At 40.8% G+C, this 26,913-nt stretch overlaps 1 protein-coding gene across 3 annotated transcripts in view; it reads right to left on the reverse strand.

Moving 5' to 3' along the window:
- GHR (growth hormone receptor) overlaps nt 1–26,913 on the reverse strand; it is a 130,863-nt gene that overhangs the window by 15,036 nt on the left and 88,914 nt on the right. For all 3 annotated transcript variants that reach the window (XM_030005812.2, XM_030005810.2, XM_030005811.1), the window contains one exon: nt 1,955–2,084. In XM_030005812.2, coding sequence (XP_029861672.1) covers nt 1,955–2,084 — 130 coding nt within the window. The remainder of the gene's footprint in view (nt 1–1,954; nt 2,085–26,913) is intronic.

Raw genomic sequence — 26,913 nt, forward strand, 5'->3', positions numbered from 1 at the left:
GCCCAAGGGTGGATGCTGCAGGAGACCTGGCACAAACCAACCCAGGACTGCAGGATGTGAAAGAAGGGAAGAGAAATATAGCGCTGTGAGTGAGGGAGGGCTAAATTCCTTGGGATACAGAACTTCTAAAACACAGGCTTGGAACTACTAGCAAGAAACGTCTTACGTTTTTCCATTCTGACTTTGTTCAAAAATTCATAAATGTTCTTTCTAAATAAAAGAAATGCAGCAGGAAATATCACATTCATTTCATCTCTTAAAAAAGACAAATAACAGAGTTATAAAGAGTGGCATGAACTCTCAGACTGAGGAACACTCCTACCTGTGTAGGGTCATTTTCATATGGCCAAGGTGAAACTACTCAGCAGGTTCAAAACCAAAGAAGTCTTCAGTTAAAGAAAAATGGGAATAACCAAATTGTTACAAATAGTCTACAGGAAAAGTGACAGATATTTATTCAGTATTTCTGAAGTCACTTTAGAAAAACAAATCTCATAGTGAACAGATCTGCTGTTGCTGTTCTTTGTCTCAATACTATCTCTTAGCCCAAATATAGACCGAACAGGGATCTTTTAAAAAATTACAGTCTTGGTTTGTTAAAAATACACCATAAATGCCTTTTCTTACTAAAAGGCATTGAAGCTGTACAGAAGGAGGATTAAGCTAAATCAATTATGCCAAGTGCAGCCTTCAATACTGGAGTGGGTGCTTAAGAGTAAAAAGGCAGATGTTACATAAATTGAGTAAGAAGCATTTTTGCCGCTAAGCACTGGTGTCTTGTGCTTAGCTGATGAGACCAGACACTTTTCTAAAGGAAATGCTGTAGCTCTGCCAGAGTAAGGACTTGATAAAGGTGTACGTGGTTAGATACTATGGCTTGTGTTAAGTAGGAAACTGGGTTAGAGTTCAGTCCTGAGCCTTAAATGTTGCTTGCACATTGAAACAGAAATATTTTTAATGTGGATGTTCAATTCACTTCTTTTATTGCAGTATTCTAATTTCTAGGACAACAGTGAAATATGTGATCTGCTCAATGTACATGGTACTTTATCTTAGAGTTGAATTAATTTTTAAAGTTTGTACCCTCATGGTACATGCCACTGACAACTGTCAGCTACACATTTATACTTAAATAGTGGTTTTAACTTGTATCGCTATATTTCTGAGAGGTCTTAGAAGAGTAAATAAGAAAGCCAGACTTGCCATTAGGCTTAAGTTTGCTAAGCAAATGTATCATCACCAGTAGAAAGTGTCTGTAGATCAAAAAGGTTGAAAGTCAGTACATTAGATGGAACAGAAACTGACATCCTCCTATTCCTGTGAACAAAAGGCCTGTTTTCCTTAATAGCCCTTACTGGTAATGTCTACAGCCTCTTTCAGGCTAATCATTGTAACAACTTGAAAATTACAAAAGCTGAAGTGGAATGTGAATCAGAATTGAACAGGGCTCAATGAAACGTTATCCGCAGTCTCAGAGGGGCCTTTTCACCTGGACCTGCATTCAGACTTTAATTTAGCAACTGATCAATGGGAGCGTTATAAAACTTTAATAAAAATTTGAAAGGGGCTTGTATCCAGACTCCATATCTTTGCACAGATATAACAAATCTCACAGTTGCACGTTAGATTGATAAGGAATAAACTGAAGTTCCGTATTAAAAACTCCTTTCCCAAGTCATACAGTGTTCAGTTTTGGATTCTCCCACCTGGACCTAAATTTAATAAGCATGTGTTCTTAATTATCTGCCAAGTAATGCTTATCGCTGCAAATTGCTAAGTAATTAACAACAAATTCTGACACTGAAGAATATGCACATAAAACACAGTTTTATGCCCTTAAACACTATGGCTTATATCATAGCAAAAAAAATTAACAGCAACAAGGTAACAGGCATACCAAAATATATGGCTCCTCTCTTTTTTCCTCTTTCTTTTGTTCTTTTCATTTTATTACCTTTTCATGTACAATAGTTGTATTGTTCCTGGAGCAGTGAGGTTATAAAAATTTCCGTCAGTCCAATAACATGAAAACGTCTCCAGTTCAGGTGATCTGCACTTGCTGATTTGTGGCCACTGCAAAAGGTCTGTCAGGAAGAATGGCAGGGGATAGAAGAAGACACTTAAATAAATCCATTTTAACATGCTGTTAAAATGAAACTTAGCATTTTTAATCAATAATTAACTTTTCTTCTAATTCCTTACGTAAAATGAGGCAAGATTTAAATTCTTCTTATGTGCATATATGTAGATGACTATACTTGTAGAAAGTAAAATTTGAAAGATGGGTCAAGCTCTGTTTTGTGCAGTGTAGAAGTGTTAGTATCACAGCCTGACACACAGCGTGGGGATCTGCCAACCCTATAGCTGTAGCTGAATAGAACAGAATAGACTATTTCAGTTGGAAGGGACCTACAACAATCATCTAGTCCAACTGCCTGACCACTTCAGGGCTGACCAAAAGCTAAAGCATGTTATTAAGGGCATTGTCCAAATGCCTCTTCAACACTGACAGGCTTGGGGCATTGACCACCCCTCTAGGAAGCCTGTTCCAGTGTTTGACCACTCTCTCGGTAAAGAACCGCTTCCTAACGTCCAGTCTAAATCTCCCCTGATGCAGCTTTGAACCATTCGCACATGTCCTATTACTGGATACCAGGGAGAAGAGACCAGCACCTCCCTCTCCGCTTTCCCCCTCAGGAAGCTGCAGAGAGCAATGGGGTCGCCCCTCAGCCTCCTCTTCTCCAAATTGGACAAGCTCCAAATCCTTAGCTGCTCCTCACAGGACATTCCTTCCAGCCCTTTCACCAGCTTTGTTGCTGTCCTCTGGATGTATTCAAGGACCTTCACAACCTTCTTAAATTCTGGGGCCCAGAACTACACAGAGCACTCAAGGTGGGGCCCTCACCAATGCTGAATACAGCAGGATAATCACCTCTTTTGACCAGCTGGTGATACTGTCTTTGATTAGTTCTGTACAGATATAACTGAATTAGCCCTGCACTTAATTTAAAGAAAGCATGGCGCTGCAGAGCTCGGTATTAGACTAATCACAGCGTAGTATTTACCCAGCTGAGCAGTTTTGCAATGTGTCTACTCATCAGAGTAGCTACCTTGAACTGAGTCCAGGTTTGCGTATATGACATTGTGTAGATATAACCCTGCTCTGAGAGAGATAAGGACAGCTCTAAGCACGTGCCTGTTCTGCCACATGCCACTTCTATATTCATAATTTATGTTCTTTGTCAAAACTGAAACGATGTAGGGCCATGAAATGACTGCTACAAATAGTCAGCCTCATCAACCCTTGTGAGAAAAATAAAAACAAAAATTGCAGGTATGACTCACTGCTTTCAAAGTAAGTACTTAACTTTTTCCTGATTTTTAAGGGTCTAATGCCAATGTTTCCTATTTGGCGTGGAAAGCTTGCCAGAGGGAGATCACATGCACATGGAAGTGTCTACCTTTGTTCACTGACTGTCTGGGAAATATGATCATTTATTTAAGAAAATTTGTCCATATGGCACTTAAAATGTAGATATTAATCAGGTGTTTATGACTGGTGAAATGATCCCTGGCCAGGGAATGACATGATGCTACTGGACTCTGCATGTGAAGTCCTTTACAAATATTTTTGCGGTATCACAAGTCTGAATATCAGAATTTCAGACTAGATGTAAGGAAGACATTTTTTATGATGAGCGTGGTGAAACACTGGAACAGGTTGCCCAGAGAGGTGGTAGATGCCCCATCCCAGGAAACATTCAAGGTCAGGTTGGATGGGGCTCTGAGCAACCTGATCTAGTGGAATATGTCCCTGCTCATTGCAGGAGGGGTTGGACTAGATGACCTTTAAAGATCCCTTCCAACCCAAACCATTCTGTGATTCTATGATATTTGGTACAAAATAATTACACTCAAAGTTGGAAAAAGTATTAATGTACAGACACCCACACTCACCAGATGCTTCCTCCTATGCATGAGAATTTTGTAGCCTTGCTGAATGTTGACTCCTTTATTTATGGCTCAGACAGACAGCCACTCAACACCACAGCAGTTTGTATTTCTTGGGCTTAATAGTTCAAATTGTGTACTTTGTATTATACACTGCTAAGCATCCACATCAGGCAGTAACTAATACATGAATATTATGAATTTCTGTTTTGCTCATCCCGTATCATTGCCTCATTTCACACTTTGGACCTTAAACAAGGCCTGAAAAGGCCGTAAAGAAGAGATCTCATAAATCGGATGGCTTACGCCACCCTGCCCCCCCTGCCTCTCAAGCATTTAGAATTTTTCCTGCCAACCTAAAATAACTGATTTTTGATTGGAAAGACTTAAACAGAAAGTTTTTTTCCTCTTTCTTAGCCAGCATGTTCCATTTCACTGAACTTTAAATAAATTTCTTTTTAAAATTGAAAAAAATTTTGAAATGAAGTGTTGCAGCAAATGAAAAAATCACACACTGTTCTTTTTCAGAAAATATTGAAACAAACCATTTTGACTATTGTGCCTGATTTTGTTTGGTATGGTAGTCAACATTTGACACCTTTGGCCTAAGTCCCAAAATGCTTTTGATTGGCCTTGATTTGAGCTTTTACACATTTTTAGATCATTCATCAAACAATTTTCACGTGGTAGAAATCTTTGTTAAAAACAGCACATGATCATGAAATAGCAAACTGTCATACATAACACAGATCCAAAATAAAACAGAATAAAAGATTCAAGAACAGTATTGTATTTATAACTTTTTAAATGTATGAGTGTTCCAGCTTTCAAACTTGAACTTTCTTTTCTATTTAATTGAAAATCAAATCATTGTTTAAAAAACAAAACAAAGAAAAATAAATGAAATTTTGTGCCTTTACTTCAAAGACATGAGTAAAATTGTCTCCATTGCATAATACCTATAATCAACAAGACACAAGTCTCTCCCTTCTTCTATAAACAGATAGTGTGCAAGGAAGTACATGTTATGGCTTTTCCTGTTTCTATCCTCAGCTACATGCATCAAGAACAACTATAGATATTTTTACCAACACAGGTTAAGAATTTGAGAAAATGATATACTGGAAAACCCTCCTAAATTGGAATATTTCTGTTGATGCCTGCACCATATTTATAGCTAGAACATACAATATTTAAAGACCATGCAGATCATGTCCTCATCTCCAGGGTTAAATAAAGTCACACTGTCGCTTCTTAACATGATGAAACGAACTGAATGGAATCAAACTTCACTTACGTTTTGAGAGGTCCAGCAGGATCTTAGGTATAGGCTCTACCAAGTCCTAATAATGAATTCTGTTGAATTCACCAGTCTTGTATACAAGCTAAATTAAGGACTGTAAGATGTACAAACTCTTCTAGGAAAATGGATCATAACACAGCCAGAAGTGGCATCAGTTACAATAGATTAGCAATGCACACAGAATACAGAATAAGACTTGGTCTCTTACACCCTAACTTCTGAGGAATGTATCCCTAAGGTCCCACTTTCTTTTCCACTTCCTCATGACAGGACTCTTAATGCTTTGTCTCACAGGTGTTCCTTCAACAGGCACAAGAATTTCTGAGCAGGGAGCAGTTTTGTGTGAGATTCATCTTGGTTTACCAGTTCTCATATATATAGAGATATATATACACATATACATATACATATATATATATATGTTTTATGACCAGTTTCGTCTGTAAGAAAAATTATCTTCTGATTGATTGTTTCCAGTTTCTGTGCCAAGTTTCCAGCCTTCAAAACTGCAGGCTTTTGTGACTGACTGGAGGAAACCTTGTCACACTGACTTTTATAAGGCTTGGCACTCTTGGGGTCGATCTCCTGAATTCCTTGTTTCCCACACAAGTCAGTTATCAACGTTGTACAGGACCCTGTGTGAGCTCCATCTCCTGAACAAACTGTACCAAAATGTGATAAATGAACACAACAGCTCAGCTGAATGCATTTAGGCATAAAGGCAGCAGGGTACTGAAAGTAAAGGCTGTTAAACTGAGATTTTAAATAGACTAGAAAAGCAAAACAAATAATGAATACAGACTTGCTCTTTTCCTACCTGATCCAATAAGTTCCAGGCAAATTGTCATGAATAAAAGCACTCGCTTGATTCAAGATAATGACTTGGCTGAATATGCAGATTCAACAGTAGAAAACACGGAAAAACTGGCAAATCTGTGGCTTCTACTGTGACTACTAAGAAGGTTTGGTAGAAAAGTTCCTAGTCCTGCCCCAGGGTTTAGCTGAAGGTAGATGTTCAGCTGCCACAACTGTACTGCAAAAGAGTACAATCTCTTCACATTCTGCTCTCATTATGTTATGACCACAGATTATCCATGGTCTAAACTCTGGCTCAGCCAGAAGAAACTGTGCCAAAACAGTAGCTAAGACAATAGTGTGGTTTATGGAAAGAATCAGGAATGCAGATGTGCCATCTCTTCTGCTTACATTTGTTTGTGGGTCACCAGCCTGCAGTTTTCCATTTAGCATAGTTTCAATGCTATATATTCTTTAATCTTTAAAAAGAATACAGTACTGTAACTGCAGCTTACTGGAACTTATATACACATGAACTTTAAAACAAAAGAAATCCTAAAATCTAGAGGTGTCAGAAGGCTAATTCCTTTAGAGATTAAGTGCCCTTGGTTTTTTTGCTTAAAAGTCCCTCTAATAAAACTTAACTTTAAAGGGAGCTAGCCTTGAGTGTGGAAGAGTAAGGAACTGAAGTTTATAACTGGGATGTAACAAAACAGATTATCATCATCTTGGGGAAAGTCCTACTGCCACCAGAGCTCTAGTACTTCTGCAGGAACAACAGTGGAACAGGACACAAGTTGTACAGAAATGTGTCTTCCTAGTATGGGTCTTAGGTAGGTGAAATAATAATGAGGATATGAATGATCCAAAAAAATCAAGCTAACTAAGCAGAAAATGAAGAAAAGAGGGTATATTTTTGCTGAACAAGAGGAAGTATTTCTGGTTGTTGTAATTTTAGAAGGTTTACGTAGAATTATCAGTTATCAGAACTTACAATACCTATAAAACCTGGAGCAAACTTAAACTTACAGAAGGATAACATGTTCCAATATGCAAATCAATGACAGAAGAAACCTTATGCAACAGTATATATCTTAATATAATCAACTCTCAAAGCATAACCAATGCATCATTGCTAGAGCATAATAAAGAAAGAGGGAAATGGAAACGTAAACAGCAGAACTAACTACATTTAAAATTGGAAACAGTTATGAAGATCTGGAGTGTTATTTACTGTAGCTCAAATTTGTACATTGAAAGCGAATGCTCCACCAATTAGGTTCTGCTCCTGAATCCACCAAGCTCAACAAATGTTGGGCAATTTACTTTAATACGGGCAGGCTGATTTCTCTGGTACCAGGAAATTCTGATTTGTTCAAATTGCACAGCAAAATGAACAGCATTTGCTGTCAGTGGATGATATTTTAAATAGGTACAGTCTAGTACTAATAAATTGTCAGACATCACATACACAGAGAGTGGGATGCAGTAAGCGGAGACAACAACAAGGTCACTTCCTCATCAGGCTGCTTGCTAGTCTGACTCAGCTTTTGCTCTAGGTCCTGTCCATGAAGGGCCAACAGTAAAGTTTTGGAACAACTTTTTGGGGAAAAGAAGGCAATTTCTTTCATATCCATAATAAATAAGATCCTTTTGCGTAAAGTACTCAACAGAAACAAAGCAACATTTAGTAACTCTAAGATGCTGTATCGCAGTGAAAACTGAAGGGAAGTGCTGCATAAAAGAATATTTTGCTCATGGAGAAAGTCTAAATATTGTAATAGTTCTTGATAAATATGGGTGTTTTGCTGAGCAACATGAAAGAGGAGTATGTTTTCACCTCTGTATTGAAGACTAATTTAGTGTGCACAGTGTTTTGGGGAATGCCAGAAGGATTTTTTAGCAAGTCTGCAACATAATCAATGAACAACAACAAAAAAAACCCCCAATCCTGGAGCTTGGTAACACTGAATGAAGAGGCAATGGCTCTCCACTTTCAGGTTGTTCTCCTTCAGAACAAACTTCTCCCTTTTTTTGTCAAGTGAGACTGACAGAGTTAAAAGAATAAAAGCCTTGCGGAAGCAGAGCTTTTCCACAGCATCGAAGTCCAATGGCTGTGCTGGTTTCCCACACTCTCTGTGTTATTGAGCATCCACAGAACAGAAATCAATGTGGCTCACTGATGTGGTGTCTGTAAGGGTACACACAAAAATTAAGTAAATAAAGCTCAGGACTGGGGAAAAAACAATCATGTAGTATTACTTAGTACTATTGCCCATGAGACAGTACAGGGATGAGTGAGGATGTGGACATGTGCCATGTTCCATGGTCTTTGGCATTTGCTTTCCAAATCATGCTCTCCCATGTGCAGTGGTTGAATCACATGATTCCTGTTACAGGCAAGCTGTATCAACTGGCCTGCCTACATATATAACATATAAAGGGAAGCAGAGATGGACGTCACAGTATTTGTAAATGAAAGGCAGTTAATGTAAAAAAAACATTTCCAATTATCTCTTAATTGCTTATATAGTTGTAACTCAAATTGAAATTACATTTTTGAGAATGTGTGTATAAAAATAATAATGAATAATGTTTTTATCTGTTATGGCCATCACTGTAGATGTTCAGTATTGACTAATGTTATGTGGTAGGGCATATGAGGAAATACGGAAGCACAAATCAAGTCCTGCAGGCAAACAGTTTGTGCAATAAGCAAACACCACAAAAGGTCTTCCATGCCTTTCTCAGAGCCAACAGTTCTACAGTACTCTACTACATACATCTCCAACATCCTTCTTTCTCCTGCACATGTACTAGCAATTTCCAGTCTGAAGCCCAGTTCAAAGTTAATAGCTGTCTGAAAGCAAACCCATTGCTCACCATCATGCAGCATGACAAAGCCACCATGCAGTGGTGAGGGGATGTCTTGAGACACAGCCCCTCCAAAGCTGCCACCTTCCCACCAGAGAGGGGTGCTCAGAACCAGGACTGACATTTTTCCAGAAAGACAAGCCGAAGTCTAATCCGGCATCCCCAAATTGGGCTCCAAGCTGACACTCACCTCCCCAGACTCTAAGAGGCAAATACTCAGAGGATCTGGGGAGTGAGACTGTTAGGTGTGAACCCAGGTCAAGAACTGCAACTTTACAATTACTTTAATGGAAAAGTCATGCTAGGGCACATCTTGATGGTCCTGGCTAAATGTGACAACTTACCTCCCTTGTTTTAACATTAGCTCACTTCCTATAAATAAGAAGCTGTGCAGCGGGGGCACTTCGACAGCACTGGAGTGAGTACTCGCACAGGATAGCCCTGATTTGGTCTGACCAGGGGACACGGTGGGGTCCGAGCTTTGCAAGCCAGAGTCAGGCGGAGGTGGCCGGGGGCGAGTGGAGCCCTGCGGTGGGCAGGGTGCTGCAGCGAGTGCGTCGCTGCGTCAGGCAACAGCAAATGGCTGCACAGCGGCGTTGGGAACGCAAACGACAGAAGTGCGTGCCAACGTGAGAACAGTATGGAGTGTGTTTTTACAAAGGAGAAGTTACAGCACAATTAACATCTGCAGGGGGAGTGGACAAAGGGAGCAAAAGCAGGGAGCACAAGGTGAAGAAGGACAAAGACACAGAAGGAAAAAAGGATGAGAAAAGAAGACAATGTGTTTGGAAAGAAAAGCACAAGAGGACACATAAGTGTGTATGAGACAAAGACTAAAAGGTAGCAAAGGACTTGAGGTAAAGGCAGAAGAAACATAGTATTGACAAACTGTAAATGAAATGTGGGAGCTGACGCAAACCTGCAATCACACTGTCACTCAGTTTAAATAGTGAAGATGACAATTTCTTGGTTCAGCACATACGTATCCTGATAGCATAGAGAAGAAATTGCATGTATCTGGGATCACCCAGAAGAGGTACTGAGGTAAGGGACTGGAGGAGAAAGCAGATGGCTGTAAGGACTGTGTGAAAAGAAACAAGAAAGCAATGACTCAGTGCACTTCTCTTTAAGGACACCTGCAGAATAATGACAGCACAAAAGAAAGACTGGGGTCTTCCTCACAGATCTAACAAGGTTTCAGTCATTATGTCTATTATAAACAGTGCTCCATAAAAGCAGGGCGATGAATTTGCCAGGTTTCACTAGACAGATGCAGCTGTGTATTGTCAATTGCCAATGATGCTATGTCACAAACTGTATTTCATCATTGAAACTGTTGGTTATGCACAAATGCATCCTGATGTTTCTTGTTATTTATTCCCCCGCCACACCCTTGTTACATTTGAATGAAGTAACTCACGAAGATACTGGCCCTCAATCTGGCCTTGTTCTTGACATTCAGTCCTTTTAATTCACACTGCTTTTGGGAGACCAGAGTTAAGGTGTAAATTCTCGTACTTCCCTTTGTTGAACTTTAAAGCTACTTTTGGCTTCTGCAGATTTTAACCATTCTTCAAAATAATGACTGCCTGATTTAGGTGCAATAACATTTGCATACATGATGGAAAAATCCTACCTCGTACTCTACAGAGATTTTCATGGAGTACAAATCATCAATCTCTATTTGAAATTTGAAGTAGTACAATTTGGTGTGGTTTTTAGTCAAGTGAAGTAAGTGAAGGAAAAATGCCAGTTCTATCCACAGAACAACTATCTGAATGTCTTTGAAGGAAACTCCCAAAAGTCAGCAGCAATCTTTTTTTTCAGTCCAGAGGAAAGTTCCCTGTTACAGTCACCATATATCAATATAAAAACTAAAGAGACAAAAAACTTCCAGAAGCTGTTACTAGGAGTATCATTTGTTACCTTCCATACCTGGAATGAAACTCCAAGGGACATTACTGACTTGTCATTTAGAGATTTCTCTGATAAGTCCTGCTACAAGACCCACCTGACAGAACAAGGGCATGTGCACTGAACAAAAGCTGAGCCCTCGAAGCAGTCCAAGGAGCCACTTCTCATACTCTGATCAGTGACAGTGATGTCTGAAAATTTTATGTGGCTTCGAATACCTGAAGACTGAAAGTCATCCTGATACTTCACAGTTCTTCATGATGAGAACCACCCAATTTCATCTTTACAGAGGCTGTGAAGAATACAGGGGCTTATACAGTATTTTCACTCTTTTTGCACATCTGGACCATAATATCTTTTCCTGGGTTCCAAAGAAGACTGAATTGATTTCAGTATTTTAGAACATTCTGGCATGCAGTATTTCTTCCGTGCTTTTCAGAGTGTCTGTTTTATTACTGTAGCCAGGATGTTTACTTGTTCAGTAATTCAGAGCTTTATTATTGCAATGAATCATGAACTATGAGTTACCAGCTTCAAAGAAGATCCAGTGAAATTTTAAAAACAAACTAGAGAAGAACAGAAGTATTGTTTTCTGCTCTACTTATCCTCAAACTTAGCAAGAACCTGAGTCTTTGCAGTTTTGCAGTGTTCTTGTAAGAGCATCCTTTCTAGTGGGTTTCAAAAGGAAAATGACTGTGACAACAGTTCTGTCCCCCGCTTAAGTAGAGTTCTTGTAGACCTACCAGGATTGTCCTTTTAACAGTATTTATAAAGCAACAGTCTCCACTCTTCATTGTCAGAAATGAAGCCAATATTGTGATATATCATGTAAAAATCCTGCTAATTTACGAACTAGTTTCCTTTGAAAAAAACAACCAACCAACCAGAGTACCAAGCAGTTCTCAAGGCCATGACTTACATATGTGCTTTGGATCCCAGCTGGACCCTTGTACATGAAAGGAAATGTACGTGACACATTTTAAGTTATAAATGGGGAGTATCTGATGTTCTTCCCAAAATGGGAAAGTTGCTGAGCTGGATACATTTTAACTTACTCTGAAATTCAGGATGATGTAAATACCAAATGAGAGAGAAATCATGCCAATAATACTAGACTGATGGAATTAAGTTAGCAGTGGAAAAACAACCCCCCCCAGAAGTATTGACAATTCAGCGCTAGGATGAGCAAAGCACTAGAGAACACGCAAACGGGGAGCACTCATGACTCAGAAGGGAGTTGAGCTTAACAGAATAATACATATTTTCCTTCAGCTTTTATTTCTGTGATCTGGCTATGAGCCTAAAAGAATCTCCTGATCATCTGTAGAGCTCTGAGTGGCCTGAAGTAAGCCCCCAGACTCATCCTTATTTTACTATTGCAGAGGAGATTTGGACAAAACAATCATATTCAAATGCACAGTGGACAGATTTATAAAGGAAATATATTTTTTTTTTCCGACAGACTGCCAAAAGTAATTTAAGTTTTACGTATCCTCCACTGAACTTGACTTTCTCTAACACCCACTCCCTCTTTGTAAACCCAGTGCTGTCAGACCTGGGCTTCAGGGCTTCATTAAGGAACAGTCACAGACAGAGGTGGCGGGGACTTTTCTTCTCAGTACTTGAAATATAGGCTCCACAGACATATTTGAAGTTTGAGCACTATTAAAAAATGGGCTTTTCTCACTTGTCTTGTTTCCCATCTTCCTCCAATGTCTTTTCATAAACTAGTCTTTTTAAATAACCACAGAATGACTTTAGAGGGAAGCCCTGATTTTTTTCATTTGAAAACATAGCCATTTCCTGGCTGGACAAAACAAAGACCAAACATTCAAGTTAACTAAAGACCAACCTAGGTCTCTAGAATTACTGTTATATTAGTCTTTAGCATGCCTAAGACAACTCTACTTCTGACAAAAGCATGGACTTTAGATACTATGCCAAGGAGAGTGACATTCATGCAGACGCAAGACAGTTTTCATGGTTTATTTAGATTAACAAAAGATTAATAGGCACTGTCAACAACAGTACACCTAATGAATCTTTAAAACAATCAAAGAAACATAGGTCAGTCAGAAGATGCTCTTACATACCATCTATAATATCACTTCCTTCTCCTCTAGGAGCTTTCCAATACGTGCTTAAAGTCAGCAGGTTCTGGTCATTAAACACATAACACATTAAGAGCTTTGTACATGCCTTCATTCAAGCTATCATTCAAACAATCACACATAATCTCCCTAAAACTATTGTGACATAGGCATTTCTCTGTTTTTGCAGTGGGAAAACAGGGGAAGAAGAGAGGTTCATTATGTGAACCCCAACTGAGCTTAGAAAGTGGGAGGGAAGAACAGTTGCCAACACCAAAATGATTACTCAGAAAATCCTGGCACCAACAACTTGCTTTAATGTGTCAGACACTGTACTGACAGTCAGTTAGTTAGGAAGCTCCATTTACAGTCAGGTTTCTAAAGGCAGGTATTAATCACTGATATATGTGCTATAGATTGACACTAGATATTACTACGAGATACACCATTCCTGCTCTGGAGAACCTGTAGCTTTGGAAAGCCTGAAGGCAAGTGCTGCAGAACTCATCTCCCACAGTGATTGTGCGTCACCTCACTGCTCACCCAACTTCCCTTGTTCTCTTAATTTTTCTCTGAGTATTCCTCTGCTATTCCGTGTCAACAAACACACCATTTAAGCCAGCAGTCATTCTGTTGATTTTGCTCCAATGCTTTAGTAAGAGAAAATTGAGTTTACAACAGCCCACAGATCACTTGTGTGCATTTAGCCAGATTTCTATAGCTTGACTACAGTCTCAGCAACTGTGTTTCCATCTATACCCCTGCACAGTAAGAGAAAGAGTTTGCTACTCAGGCAGGTCGCAAGAAAAGTTATAATCACACCATTTCCTCAGCAACAACCGCAAGCGGTAATTACACAAAATGACCAAAACTACATTTTTGGCACACTGAAGCACATGGGATTAAGTGATTCATTCACCCCCTCTGCAGGTGAGCAGAAAAACATGATGAGTGCAAGAAGGTTAGTTTTGTCTTTAAAACAATAAATAGAAAGAGCTATGAAGATAATTCATGTAAGAACATCACTCAGTGATGATATTACGTTTTACTTCAGGAAATTGATCCATTTTGGTGGAAAAACTCCTCTAATTGGTGCTGGTTTTACTATTGTATGGTATGAATCAACATCAGCAGGTAAAATGGATTTACACAAGTGTAAGGGAGAGACAAAACTGAGATCCAGTTTACTTTTGGGTAGAAAGTTATTCTATAATTTCCTACTACATTTAACGTTGGCAGCCTTGGTTCACATCCCACATGGGGATATGCTTTGGCTCATCATCAGTAATGTAGTTAAATAAAACAAAATCTGCTGAATAAAAGATGAATGGCATGTTCAATCAGATTTTAACGATAAAGTAATATCTGAAGAGGGAAAAACTAATTTTTATGATGACTAACCTAGCATATCCCCGCAGTATACTATGTTTCTTGCAATTCTAATTGGGTTCAGAAAGTCTTAATTATTCCCATTCTTTCGCCATACAGACAGCTGCTTTTGTTACAGCAGCAAGAGTGACCTTGTGAAATACCACCCTTTTACTTAGATCCAATTCTTGATTATACACTAAATCACACTGTCTCAGTTTATTTAAGCAAACACTAAATCTTGATGGCCCTGCAGGGCCAGTGCAAGTTTGGAAAGGTGAGATGAATTATACATTATGGCCTGCATTTCAACAGAATTGGTCAGAGACAGTTGCAGAATCTTTACCTTGAGATTTATAGTGCTGAACCCCTCATCTAACCTTTAAATATCCCTGTATTTTCAGTCACTTCAGATGTTACGTTGAGGTACAAGCAGCCCAGGATAAGTAGGCGGAAAAAGGCAGATGAAAAAAAAGGCACGCAGAAAGAAGACAAAAAACCAAAGCCATGAACTATAAATCCTAATGACACCTATACTTGGAAGCTGCTTTTTAAATGCACTCTATAGAAAGCAACTGCTAAACAAATACTAAAAATGAACCTAAATTTTGTGACTCTTTGCATCCCAAAGAGCTTTATTTGCAACGAAAGGTTTGCTTTTGCCTGACCGGGGGTTTGGAGCTGCCCGTCCCCGCACGAGAAGGGTGTCTGCTTTCCCACGCAGGGGGGGAGTCGTCCTGTCCCCCCCACTTTGGACGGAGGCCGCCTGCCCCCGGACACCCCGCTGCAGCTCTGGGCAGCGGTTACTGCCATCCCACCCCAGGCAGAGCAGCAGAGCGGGGCCAGGGGATGCTTCCGAGCCAGCCGAGGAACGGCTGCTCGGTGCCAAGCTGATCTCAAGAGTAGGAGATGTGAAGCCACTTCCAAGTCTGGACAATGAGAGACAGCCTCACACAAACGCGACGGTGCGAGTGGGGCCAGCGCTCCCCGCTGCCTTACTTGGTGAAACGAGCACTTGGCCGCGTGCTTCACTGATCGTCAGAGAGGCCAGAAGCTACAGCAGGAGATTGGCTAAATAATGCTACGTAAGAAGGTAAGAAGGTAAGATTTCAGCGACATAGCCTGCCTATGAACAGGAAGCCCATGCGCAAATACACACGTGGTTATTCAGCTGAAATAAGTGACACCAATTCTTCTGTGTTACACCCACGGGTAACACTTATTCTGGTTTCCCAAAAAGTCAGAAAGTAAAACCTGCACAAATTGGTGTTTGCCTTAAGAACTGGCCTAGGCTCACGCACAAGCTGTCATTAACAGACAAAAAAACCCTAATTCGAAACAAATGCTGGTTCTTTCAGAAGATTCAATCTTTGCTATTCCGGGTAGCTACAAAATTATTTTTTAATGAAAATAAAGATAAAGAGAAAATCTTTCTGTGGAATGTTGACACTCAAAAAACAGAAAGGCAGAAGCTACAGCAAAAGATTAGATCTCAAAAAGCTGACGACAGAAGGAAAATACTAGATGGTAAAAGCAAACAGCCTGTAGAGCATGTTGCAACATTCCAGACCTACTTGCGCTTACTGGCATGTTTAAGAAATGAACTCACCGATAAAAGCCCATAATGTTTGCTCTTCAACATTGATTTTGTGGCCGGAACTATCCTGAACAGTCAGACAGGTTTACATCAACCGTTAATGTTGAACCTTGCAGACAGTGGAATGCATGACTTTGTGTCCTAAAACACTGCATTAAAGGCTTTACCAAAAGAACACCACGAGTTCCACTAAAAAGCCCTTCCTCAGCAGATGTCCATTAGCGCTGAATGCTGGTCACAGCGCTGGACTAACTTCAGGAAAGCTGAGCTCTGCACTTCAAGCTTGGATGCTTATTTGCATCTCGAGAGACAAATTCTTCTTCAGCTTGCAATCTTACTGGCTTGAGCGAGGCAAGTGTTATAGGGTTTGCCCCATGGCCTGCAAAGCTGAGTTGGAATTCTCTGAGCAAGGCCCCTCCTGTGACTTCCAGCAGCCTCCTTTCATAGCTGGGCTAAAAGTAACGCTAGAACAGGGAACGCAGTTATGCTTTGGAAAAAATAATTATGCCTAGAGAGGTTATCTTGATTGCTTCCACCTACTCGGAAAAACTCAGTACTGCACCGCATATGAAGATCAGTCTCCAGAGGGAACACGCAAACTGCACAGGGGCTGTTTAAGGATCAAGTCAGCATCGAAATGTGCAAAGTTTAGAGTTTATGGTGAAGTTCAGTGTTTCTGCCAGCTTGTTTATGTCAGTGACCAAAACAACACTGTACTGAATGACATGAGCCATCACGTGTTGACAGTTACTCCAGAAATAAAATGTAAATAACTTCTGCTATGTCTGCACAGGGTATGGTATTAGGATGTATGATTAGTTACTGCGTGAAGACCTAGCACAGCACAGTCAGGCCCAAGATGATAAAAATACAAATAATACTAACTGTTTTAATTTCAAAATAGGAAAAAAACTGCTGGTAATTTAAGAAACATGAAAATCTTTCTTCCTCCAGCTGCTCTTAGAGCTGTTTCTTTTGAAAAGGTAAGCAAAGACAGATCACATCTGACAGTGTCAAGGCAATCACAGATCTCTAACAAATTAATCTTTCTAAGCGAAACAACAGGGAGCTGAAATACATGTCAGCCTAGTTTACAAAAAAAAAAAAAAATCTCCAAGTAGATATATCCAGTAATGGGTCTTTAAATTATAATATTTAAGCTCACTCTTCTTCCCTGAGATAGAAGAGTAATATAATAAACAAGAGGAACTGCTACAGAGACAGAGGCCCCACCGGCGACACAAAAAACCCCTCTGTATTTTACAACTTCTCTCTTCACTTGTCCTGGTTTCAGCTGGGATAGAGTTAACTGTCTTCCTAGTAGCTGGTAGGGTGCTATGTTTTGAGTTCAGTATGCAAAGAATGTTGATAACACTGATGTTTTCAGTTGTTGCTAAGTAGTGTTTACACTAAAGTCAAGGATTTTTCAGCTTCTCATGCCCAGCCAGCGAGAAAGCTGGAGGGGCACAAGAAGTTGGCACAGGACACAGCCAGGGCACCTGACCCAAACTGGCCAGCAGGGTATTCCATACCATGGGATGTCACATCTAGTTTAGGAACTGCGGAGTGGGGGCAGGGAATCGCCGTTTTGGGGACTAGCTGGGAGTTGATTGGCGGGTGGTGAGCAATTGCACTGCGCATCATTTGTACATTCCAATCCTCTTATTATTGCTGTTGTCATTTTATTAGTGTTATCATTATCATTATTAGTTTCTTCTTTTCTGTTCTATTAAACTGTTCTTATCTCAACCCACGAGTTTTACTTCTTTTCCCGATTTTCTCCCCCATCCCACTGGGTGGGGGCGGGGAGTGAGTGAGCGGCTTCGTGGTGCTTAGTTAATGGCTGGGGTTAAACCACGACACCGCTCCCTTTCTCACCGGCCAGCCAAGAGATGCTACCGCTTCAAGACTTGGACAAAGAGATGTGCAGACATCCTCTTCTTACACTTTGTCTTGGTGAAAGTCTCCAGATGTTACAGTGGAAGAGAAGCAGCAACAGTTGTGAGAAGAGAGGACAACCAAGCTGTGAAGGGTCACGATCCTGATGACAGTGCTCAGGAGCCACGTTCCCTCTGCTGCAGCACATGCGGCCAGGATCAGCTCTGCAAGGGATTTCTGAGTACACACCACTGCTCTTGGACAATGCAAACATAAAATTAATGGGGCAATTACAATCCACAGCTCACAAAGTCCTTCTTCCCACTTGAAGGACCAGCAATGAGTTTTGATGCAACTGTCTGATGCAGTTTTATCATTATGTCAGGCTCCCAAGAGCCTCATTTACACTGACCTTGCTCAGTTTGGTCCCTTGCCCATGAAGGATCCAATGCTGTCAGGGATTTCCTTAAACATATCAAGATACAGCTAAGAAACCTAAACAGTAAATCAAATTAAGTCCTAAAATAACTGATTTGCATTAAGCAGGAGTGATAGCATATACAACAGCTACAGGTTGGGTAATCTCTTTGCAGGTTCCCTAGCAGTATCAAAGCAAGGGAGCACAGGGAATCTTTCCATGCTGTGATCTGTTGCGTCTGATCTCTACAAACAAGCCTGGCACCTCTTCTTTAACAATCCCAGCACAGTGTTGTCAAAACTACCCCCACTGAATACTTCCCCGGGTGCTATCAACACGTGCCACTAGTGTTGCCCCAAAGCCTTCCTTGTTCTAGGTGGGCTCTACCACTTTGCTTCCCCCTGGGCTCCTTGGCATGCTTTCTGGGTGCAAAGACATGGATTCTTGCCTTCTAACTTCAAAGAGCTTAATTGATGCCCCTAAGGAAGGAGCTGAGGTGCTCTGATCTGCCATCTGGAGATACTGATCTCTCCTCCCTGGCTGAGGTTCCTTAACTCCTGCACAGCTGGCCTTGCCATGGGAATAAGGAGGCTCCCAGGCCACTCTCCTGCTCCGAGAGCCTGTATGACCAGGTGGTACACTGGACCAGGGAAGGGAAGCAGCTGACAGCTAACACTGGGGGAAAAAAAGGAGTAATTTCCAGCCAAATCGGTTCCTCCAACCAGCTTCCCCTGTGACTGCAAAAAATCCTGTGCCAGCATGTGCGAGGCAGCAGTGAAGGTTTGGGAATGAGCAGGCAGGCACAGATGAGTATAATTTTTTCACTGGCAATGAAGCACTTATTTTGGGGAAAAACCAAAACAAAACCCCACCCTCGGTCCTTATGAGGTGCCTAAAGCTGAGTGCCAGTGATTCTGCACAGCTTAAAAATGATGTGGGGGCACATGGCATGGAGTAAGAGACTCAAGCAGAAATCCATTCGGTCCCTTGTGTTGACCTGTGGTGTGACTCCAGCAACAGGAATGAGCATAAAAGAGAAAAGAAAACAGTTTGCATGGTTTGCACTTGCCACACATGGACTTATGGAGAGTAATTTATATCAATTAAATGAACCTGAAATTTTGGATAACATCTCTGTGTTGGCATTATAACCAGCCCCAGCAGTTCTGGCTCCAACAAACCTGAGAAATATGTATATTAAAAAGGAATAAGCAAGCTAGTTTAGGAAATAACAATAGCATGAAGTTTTATACAGGCTTACCACCCAACTTTTCTTTGTTTGAAATTTGAAAAACTTTCAAGTTTTTTTATTCTTTAACTATACTTTTTAGTTCTACCAGGAAGAATAAATGGAAATGTCAAATTATCATTAAAAAGATGAATTTCAAAGTACAAATTGTTCCAACAAAACCAGGAACCAAAGAACATGGGAAATACCGATGTACACCTTATACAATTTCCAGGTTCATTTCCAGAGAATTAAGCTTCAGGTAAGCATCCAAATTAAATCACAAAATTTCAAAGGAGAAAAAAGGAAAATTACGGTAGTCAAGAGACTGCAGCTGTAACTGTAAAACAAAACTCAAAAACTTCAGTAGTTTTTGGGACCTTATCTTAGCATAAAAGAGAAAAATGGTTAGAAGATGTGAGAGTAGTGAAACTAGAGTGGGTAGACAGTGTCCACATAACAGAACAGAGATATAAGATGCCAGAAACATGTTAAAATAAAATACATATGAATAGCAGAGCTAACAAAACCATCTGCTAAGTCTTCCTTACACATCCCACTACAAAATCTGGTATTCAATTGCTTGACACTTTGCTATAATTTATTCATTTGAGGTGACAATCTCAGTATCAGGCGCCTGTCTTTTATGGAAATCTCTATCCAAAACAGTTCAGCTATTCCTAAGCAGATTAGAGAAAGCTGTTTGCTCATGCTAAGTACTCTGGTGTTCTTCATGTTGAAAATAGCTTTTCAGTTAGAAACACACCATCATCTTGTGGAAATCTGTCCCAACTCCATTAAGTGCCATACTGAGGGCTTCACACCGTGCCTAAATTTGCACTGGCCGCTTGCATGGGGCATAATTTTATCGCATGAGGCACAGATAGACCTATTACTTTTATTAAAGTGACTGCTTATATAATGCTATTGTAGGTCAGCGTAGGTCTTGGTCTGTTGGCGAGACGTTTGTGCTGTTATCTGAGCTGGGAAACCAAACCCAGGAGCGATCCCTTTTGAGTCCTGAGGGCACAGAACATGGTGGCACATGTTGGAAATTCCTATGACAGTGGCAAAATGCTGACAGATTAATCTTCACCTGGCTCCCAAACATGCCTAGTATGTCTCACCAAACCATAAATCAAATATGTTTTTACAAGTTTTCTTCTTTTAGAAATCACTCAGCAAATATTTCGAGCTCAAATCAGGATTCTTTTTCTCATAAAAGTGCCAAGCCCTTTTCAAACCATGTTAATCTGGGAGCAGGTTAAAGTGTCAGTTGCTTAAGCATCTGGAGACGAAGCACTACAAAGAAGGAGTATCTCTAATGCTGCCTTGCAGAAGGTAAGTCGAAGAGCCATTAACCATTATCACTGCAGAAAGCCTGTAAACTTCTTCCAAACAGCTGCCATCACGTTTGACAGCAGTGACAGCAGATTTGCATGATGGGGCTCTCCATGCTCCAGTCTCCCCTCACCCAGTTGCACTGTGTGAGTCCTACAACGGAGTTAACCTCCAAAGATGAAACCACCATGGTGCAGAGGGCAGGAGTGTTTGTACACATGCATGCACACCATACCCATCTCTTTTTTCACCCTTCAGCAGAGTTGGAAAGGAAAATAATTTCCTATCCTAAACTGTTTTCAGAGAAGGCTATCAAAAAAGCTAAAGAACAGATTTTTTGTAATGAAATAAGCTAGGACTTTCCAGTCTGGAAAAGAGACAGCTTAGTAGGGAGATCTACAAAACTAGAAAGAACAGAAGAGAGAACCTGGGATTGATTATTCACTGTCTCTTGAAATAAAAAAAAAAAATAAAGGGGGGCAGCTAATGCAACAAGTAAGTAGCAGGTTCGAAGGAACAAAAGGACACATTTCTCCATTCAACTTGTAGTTGAGTTGTGAAAGTCCTTATTACATGTCATTTAGGATCCTAAAATTTTAAACATCTGTATATTCAAGAGGATGATTATCAACTTTACAGGAAAAAATATTCAAAGGTAATAAATATCAAGGCACCACCTCTGGCTCCAAACCACCCCAAGACACATATCACTGGAGGAAGGCAGAACATTCAGTGCTTGCTCCATTCTTCTGTTCTTCACTATGCATTTGGTAAGCAACCATTGAAAATACAGGAGATAGGATACAAGGCTAAAGGAATTTTATGTCTTCCTTGGCACAGCTATTACACTTTTACAACACTTTTGAAAAAAGAAGCCAGGAAGACAGACATGAGTATCAACCAATGGTGGTTTAAAATATTTTTTCTACTAAAAAATAAATTAGACTTTATTTGATCAGTCAGCCTAGTTTTGTCATCCCTGGTCCATAAGTGACAAACTTAATAAGACTTGCCATGTAACACAAACATGATACAAACTTTCTCTTCTACTTATAGTCAAAAAATACTGGGCAAGCTCATGTCAGTTCACAGCTCAGTGCCAAAACCCGCCATTCCATTTTACTGCTGCAAGGAAACCTGCGTTAGATATAATGTATATATAGAGAGCTCAGAAAGAGGAGTATGGCAAGGATAGCACGAAATTCACGGTTTAGAAAGGTGTTAAGTCCTGTCCTTTTCTCTTGAACTCTACCCTGTCTCCTGTCTGTAAATAACACCTCTCGGGCTCGCTTACAAGTTACTATATAAGCAGCAGTCTGGGAGTGTAGCCAAAGGACAGCCTATAGCTATATCCCCTGTTCAGTCCATGGGCAAAGTAATTTCTTTACTCTTTTTTTATAAAAGAAGGCAAAATGTCATAAGGGAGGATATACCAAACTGTAAAGAAAGGCAGCTTAATACAGCCCTTCAACATGTAGTCATTTAGCACCAATAAGACTGATATTCCTGACCTTGTGAAAAAACCTCCTATTAATTTCTCAGTTACCAGAATACATACAGCATTCATGGTGGTTTTTAGCTTGCTCCCCAGGCAGAGCTGTTAAAAGCAACAGTGACTTGAAGAACTGAAGAAACAGAATATTTCCTGAACTTTTGCCATGTGCTTATTCTGCTGCTGAGATTGTACCAGAGACAGATAGAAAAAGATTTATTTATTGCAGGTTATGGTCTTTCCCCCCACCCCCCCTTGTAAATCTTGCAGAGCAGTTCATGCAGCATTAACTCTCTCTGTGACTTCTACACTACACATGAAGATAAGGCAGAGGATGCATAGCTTTTGGGATCCACTCATCAGTGATGCTCTACCACTGATGATAGACCACAATCAGTTTAAAAGATGAATAGGGCTCAACAAAGAGAAGGGGCCATCATGGCTTTTAAGTCTGTAAACTGTGACAAGAGCCAAAAATACCTCTCATTTTCAAGCTCTGAAGAATCAAATCCATGGTATTGTTTGTGAGCAGTGTGTGATACTGCAGCAGGGCCAAGGGCACACTAGTAAGAAAATGTGATTAGTTGAATAATCTAAACCAAGCGCACAATTAACTTTCACACATTTCAGTGGAAACTGAGCACACTTGGTGCCAGTCTCCTAGGAAGGTGAAAGTCAAAGGAAAGGCAACATTGGGATTTTTTAAGTCCAGTTTGCAAAAAGAGAATAACATTCACGTGATGGGAAGATCAAAGAACAAATTCCCTTTCATGCTCTTTCAGAGCACTGAGGATCTCAGATTCTATCACTTAACCTAGTGACAGAAATCCTTTTGCACTTTCCCTTTTCCCCTTTTTGTCTTTTCTCGTCCCCTCCTTTCCTCCCCGAGCTTTTTGCTTCCACCAATGGATTCCCTGCCTCTTTCCTCAAGGCGCTTTCCCTCTACCCTTCTTTTCTTTCCTTTTCTCTTTGATATCCCACACTTCTTGACTGCAATTCTGAGTTCATTTTCAACATTGCCTGCGATGCGTGAACATGGGAGTGTGACACACTGCTGCTGAATGCCCAGGAGAGCAGGCTGCTGCTGAGGGACAGACCCCGGCGCAGTCCCAGGGCGCAGTTCTGGTTTTTGGTCGGGGCCAAAAGTTCCCGGTAAACCTCCTGAAGTGGGAGGGTGGAAACTGGCTAGTTCAGCTCAGTCGGGGGGCGGGGGGAAGAAGATTTACATTGGCATCTCGAAGTAGTACAATTAGGGTGCATCTGACAATTGTGCTGCCTGCTGCACAAGGAACACTGAGCTTTTGCTATCAGACAACAGAATTCAACTACCTAAAAAGTCAGAAAATGCATTTTGGTGAACATTTGTGTGAGTTCTGTTTTGCAATTTGAAGTCCAGAAGGGCCCATGAGAACTATAGCTCTGCTGTGTGACAGTGAGCACTTACCAAAACATGTTTAAAGACTGCAACAATAAACACATCAAATGAACCTTACAAGTATTACAAATGAAAAGATATCAAGTCCCTAAAATACTGAAAAACTTCCTGCAAACTGCTGCCGAAGAATCCTTTCTAAAAGCCTTGCATAATGCAGCTGTTGCAGCATTTAGCCATTTGTTACAGAATTTACAAATGGATTTACTTTTTGTCACAGGCCCTCTGGTGAGAAACTTCTTGTTGACACAGACAATGGCAATTTGTTCTATGAAAAGCATCTTCTAAGTTCACAACAAAGATACATTGAATAGATATTAACATTTCAACAGCTTTTTGGAAAGCTTTCTTACAAATTAAAAATGTCAGGATCATAGTGAGTCCTGAGCAATTTAAATCCTATCACTCGCACTAAAAAAGACACAAATTCATTATGAAACGAACAGAGGGCGGGACTGGCTCTACCATGCTTACTCATGCTGAACAGGGTGTACCTAGACAGTTCCCCAATGGGACCCTTCTGCAAAATGTAGTACAGGCCTGTTCAGATTAAACTGAGAAAAGATACCTAATAAAATGTTCCCTTTTAATGCCTTAAAATGCTAATCTGTTGCTTCTAATGAGACCAAGCTGGTGCACTTCTGGTGCAGCGTCTAGATGAATCTCAATCACCAGCAGATTTATGTTTTCTTTCCACAGCTCCAGTGCGCAGTGGAAAAAAGACGTATGTACATAAGAAGAAAATATGTAATAAATATGAGCCAACCTTCCTGAATGCCAACTGCAACAACACTGCCTGGATGGGAAAGGCCTAATTGCTGATGCTCAATAGCTGGCTCAGACATGCACTTTGCCAGATAGATTTGTATCTCTTCGGTATGAAGCAGCAGACCCATGAGACGAAGAAATCCAGATCTAATTCAGGCTCTGGAAGAAAGTAGGCTGTAAGGCTTATGCAGAGCTTTTCTGTGCATTTCTTTGCCAGTGTGATCCTTTGTGTCTCAGTATCACAAACCTGTCATTTGCTTCTGACTTGTCCTTATCACTGGATCCAGTGCTTCAAGGTCTTGTGCTCAGTCCCACTTTTTTCTTTCAGACAACCCTAATCTTTGCTTGCTACAGTGGTCCTCCAAAACAAAGCAAGCTGCTGTACAGGTGCCTTCTCTTCCACCCCATCTAAACCAGTCCAACCTAGCTCCTTGGCTGCATATCCTTCACACTTGCTGTCCTGCACTGCAGCATGCCCCTGGATGCAGGACTGCATGTCTCTTGCTGTCAGCCAAACACGGACCTTGGCTGCTTCTTATCTCATCTGCCCTGAAGTTATGCAATGCCAGATCGCCTGTAGGGAATATCTGTATGGTGTCAACAAGCCAGCAGCAGATAACACAGGCAGAGGCTGTACAGAGAGCTGGATCCAACTGCACCGCAGGTAAGCTTATGCTAAAGGACTATCCAAACAAAATTTCAATACTTTCAGGAAGCTTCTCCTGGAATATGGAAAGGGTTACTCCAGGAAGGAGCCCCAAAGGCATGCAAGCAGGTAATTAATGCCGACAGGCATCTACGGGGCCACTGAGACTCCTTCAGCTCACGTCTACACAGCTGCATAAATACAACCCTTGCCCATATCCCTTTCCCCCAGTTTAGTTCTTGTCCCCACTACATTTCAACGTACTCCCTCCTCCACACTGCTTTGGCGTCAACAAGAGGGTCACTGAACGCACACACGAGACAGGCTTCCTGCTCTTGTTTCCAGAGGCTGGCCATGTCCCAGCCCGCAGCAGCTGGCTGTGGCTGCTCAGAGAAACTCTGCCTCGTCTCTGCAGCCGTAGGACAGAGCGTGCTCAGACGCGCTCCGTCGGCAGCACATGCAGGCTCATCGGTGCTAATTGCTAGGAGAGCCTAAGCAAACGGTGATGTCAGGCTCTTTGGATATTTTAGTTACTGAGTGCAAGCAAGTTTCTACTGAGCACACACACAAAACTCGAATTCTTGTGTGAGTACCGAAATCTCACAAACACAGTAAATGACAATTCCCTGGTGAGCTACAGGCAACTGGGAACATTTCAGTAGGAAGACTTAGGCAATCATAATCACATAAAATGTTAGCAACACTGCCTACAGTCCTATCATCAGTGAACTTGGAAGCACAAAGCAGCACACAAAGTTGTGCTTATTTGTGATGCATTTATTTATGAGAACAAGAGAATAATTTAGGTTAGGAGGGAACTCTGGGGGTCATCCTGTCCAACCTCACAGTCAAAGCAAGGCCATCTGCAAAGTTAGATCAGGCTGCTGAGGGCCTTGCCCTCTCCTGCTTCAAATATCACCAAAGACGGAGATCCTGTGGCCTTTCTGGCAAAACTTGCCTCACTCACAGAGGAAGAATTTTTTCCTTATGCTCAAACGGGTCATCTTCTGCTGCAGTTTGTGACCATTGCCCCTTGCCATTTTGTGTGTACCTCTCAGAAGAAAGTGGCTTGTCCATAAAAGCTCCTGCAGGTAATGGAAAACAAACCCGGCTTCTTCAGCTTCCCCTTGTATATCATGTGCTTCCACCCTCTAAACATCCTAGTGGCCCTCCGCTGGACTGCCTCCAGCTTGTCAACAATATTTGTAAGAATTTATAAAGCTCTCCAGATTGCATAATCCTGCAAGAACACACTGACTTAACAACAGTAGAATAAATATTATGAATACATTTTACGGATCTTTCATGATTCATTAAAGAAAATGATTGCTAGCAAAGTAGTAGGTCTGGGCAGTAATTACAGCAGAGTAAAGGGCAGTTTCTGCAGGAATGTTCTACAACAAGGTTAAAAAAAAAGCTTAGGTAAGAATATAAGTATTAGGTAGAAAATGTCCTGAGGAGTTTGGTAATTCTAAAAAGAAATAACTGAAAGCACGTTTGGTCTAAGTACAGGTTACAAATTTTTAGTTAAAAATCCTTTCTGTTAGAATATTCCACTTATAGCAAAGCCATATATTTCTGTGAACTGAGATGATTTCGATGCACTTCTGAAAAGTATTTCAGAAAAGAAAGCCTCATTAATCACCTTCTACACTTAGGAATTGGAAACACTCCTTGTGACTGAACACCTGTCCGTTTGTTTGAACTTGTGTCTACAGAGAAGCTCTCCAAATTATCCAGCCCCTCTTTGGGAAACAGCAACTGATGAAAACTCCTCCAGCATAGTGAGGGCAGTTACCTTATCCTATGGCATTATTT

This window comes from Aquila chrysaetos, chromosome Z, assembly GCF_900496995.4.
Source record: "Aquila chrysaetos chrysaetos chromosome Z, bAquChr1.4, whole genome shotgun sequence".
NCBI classification, from domain to species: Eukaryota; Metazoa; Chordata; class Aves; order Accipitriformes; family Accipitridae; genus Aquila; species Aquila chrysaetos.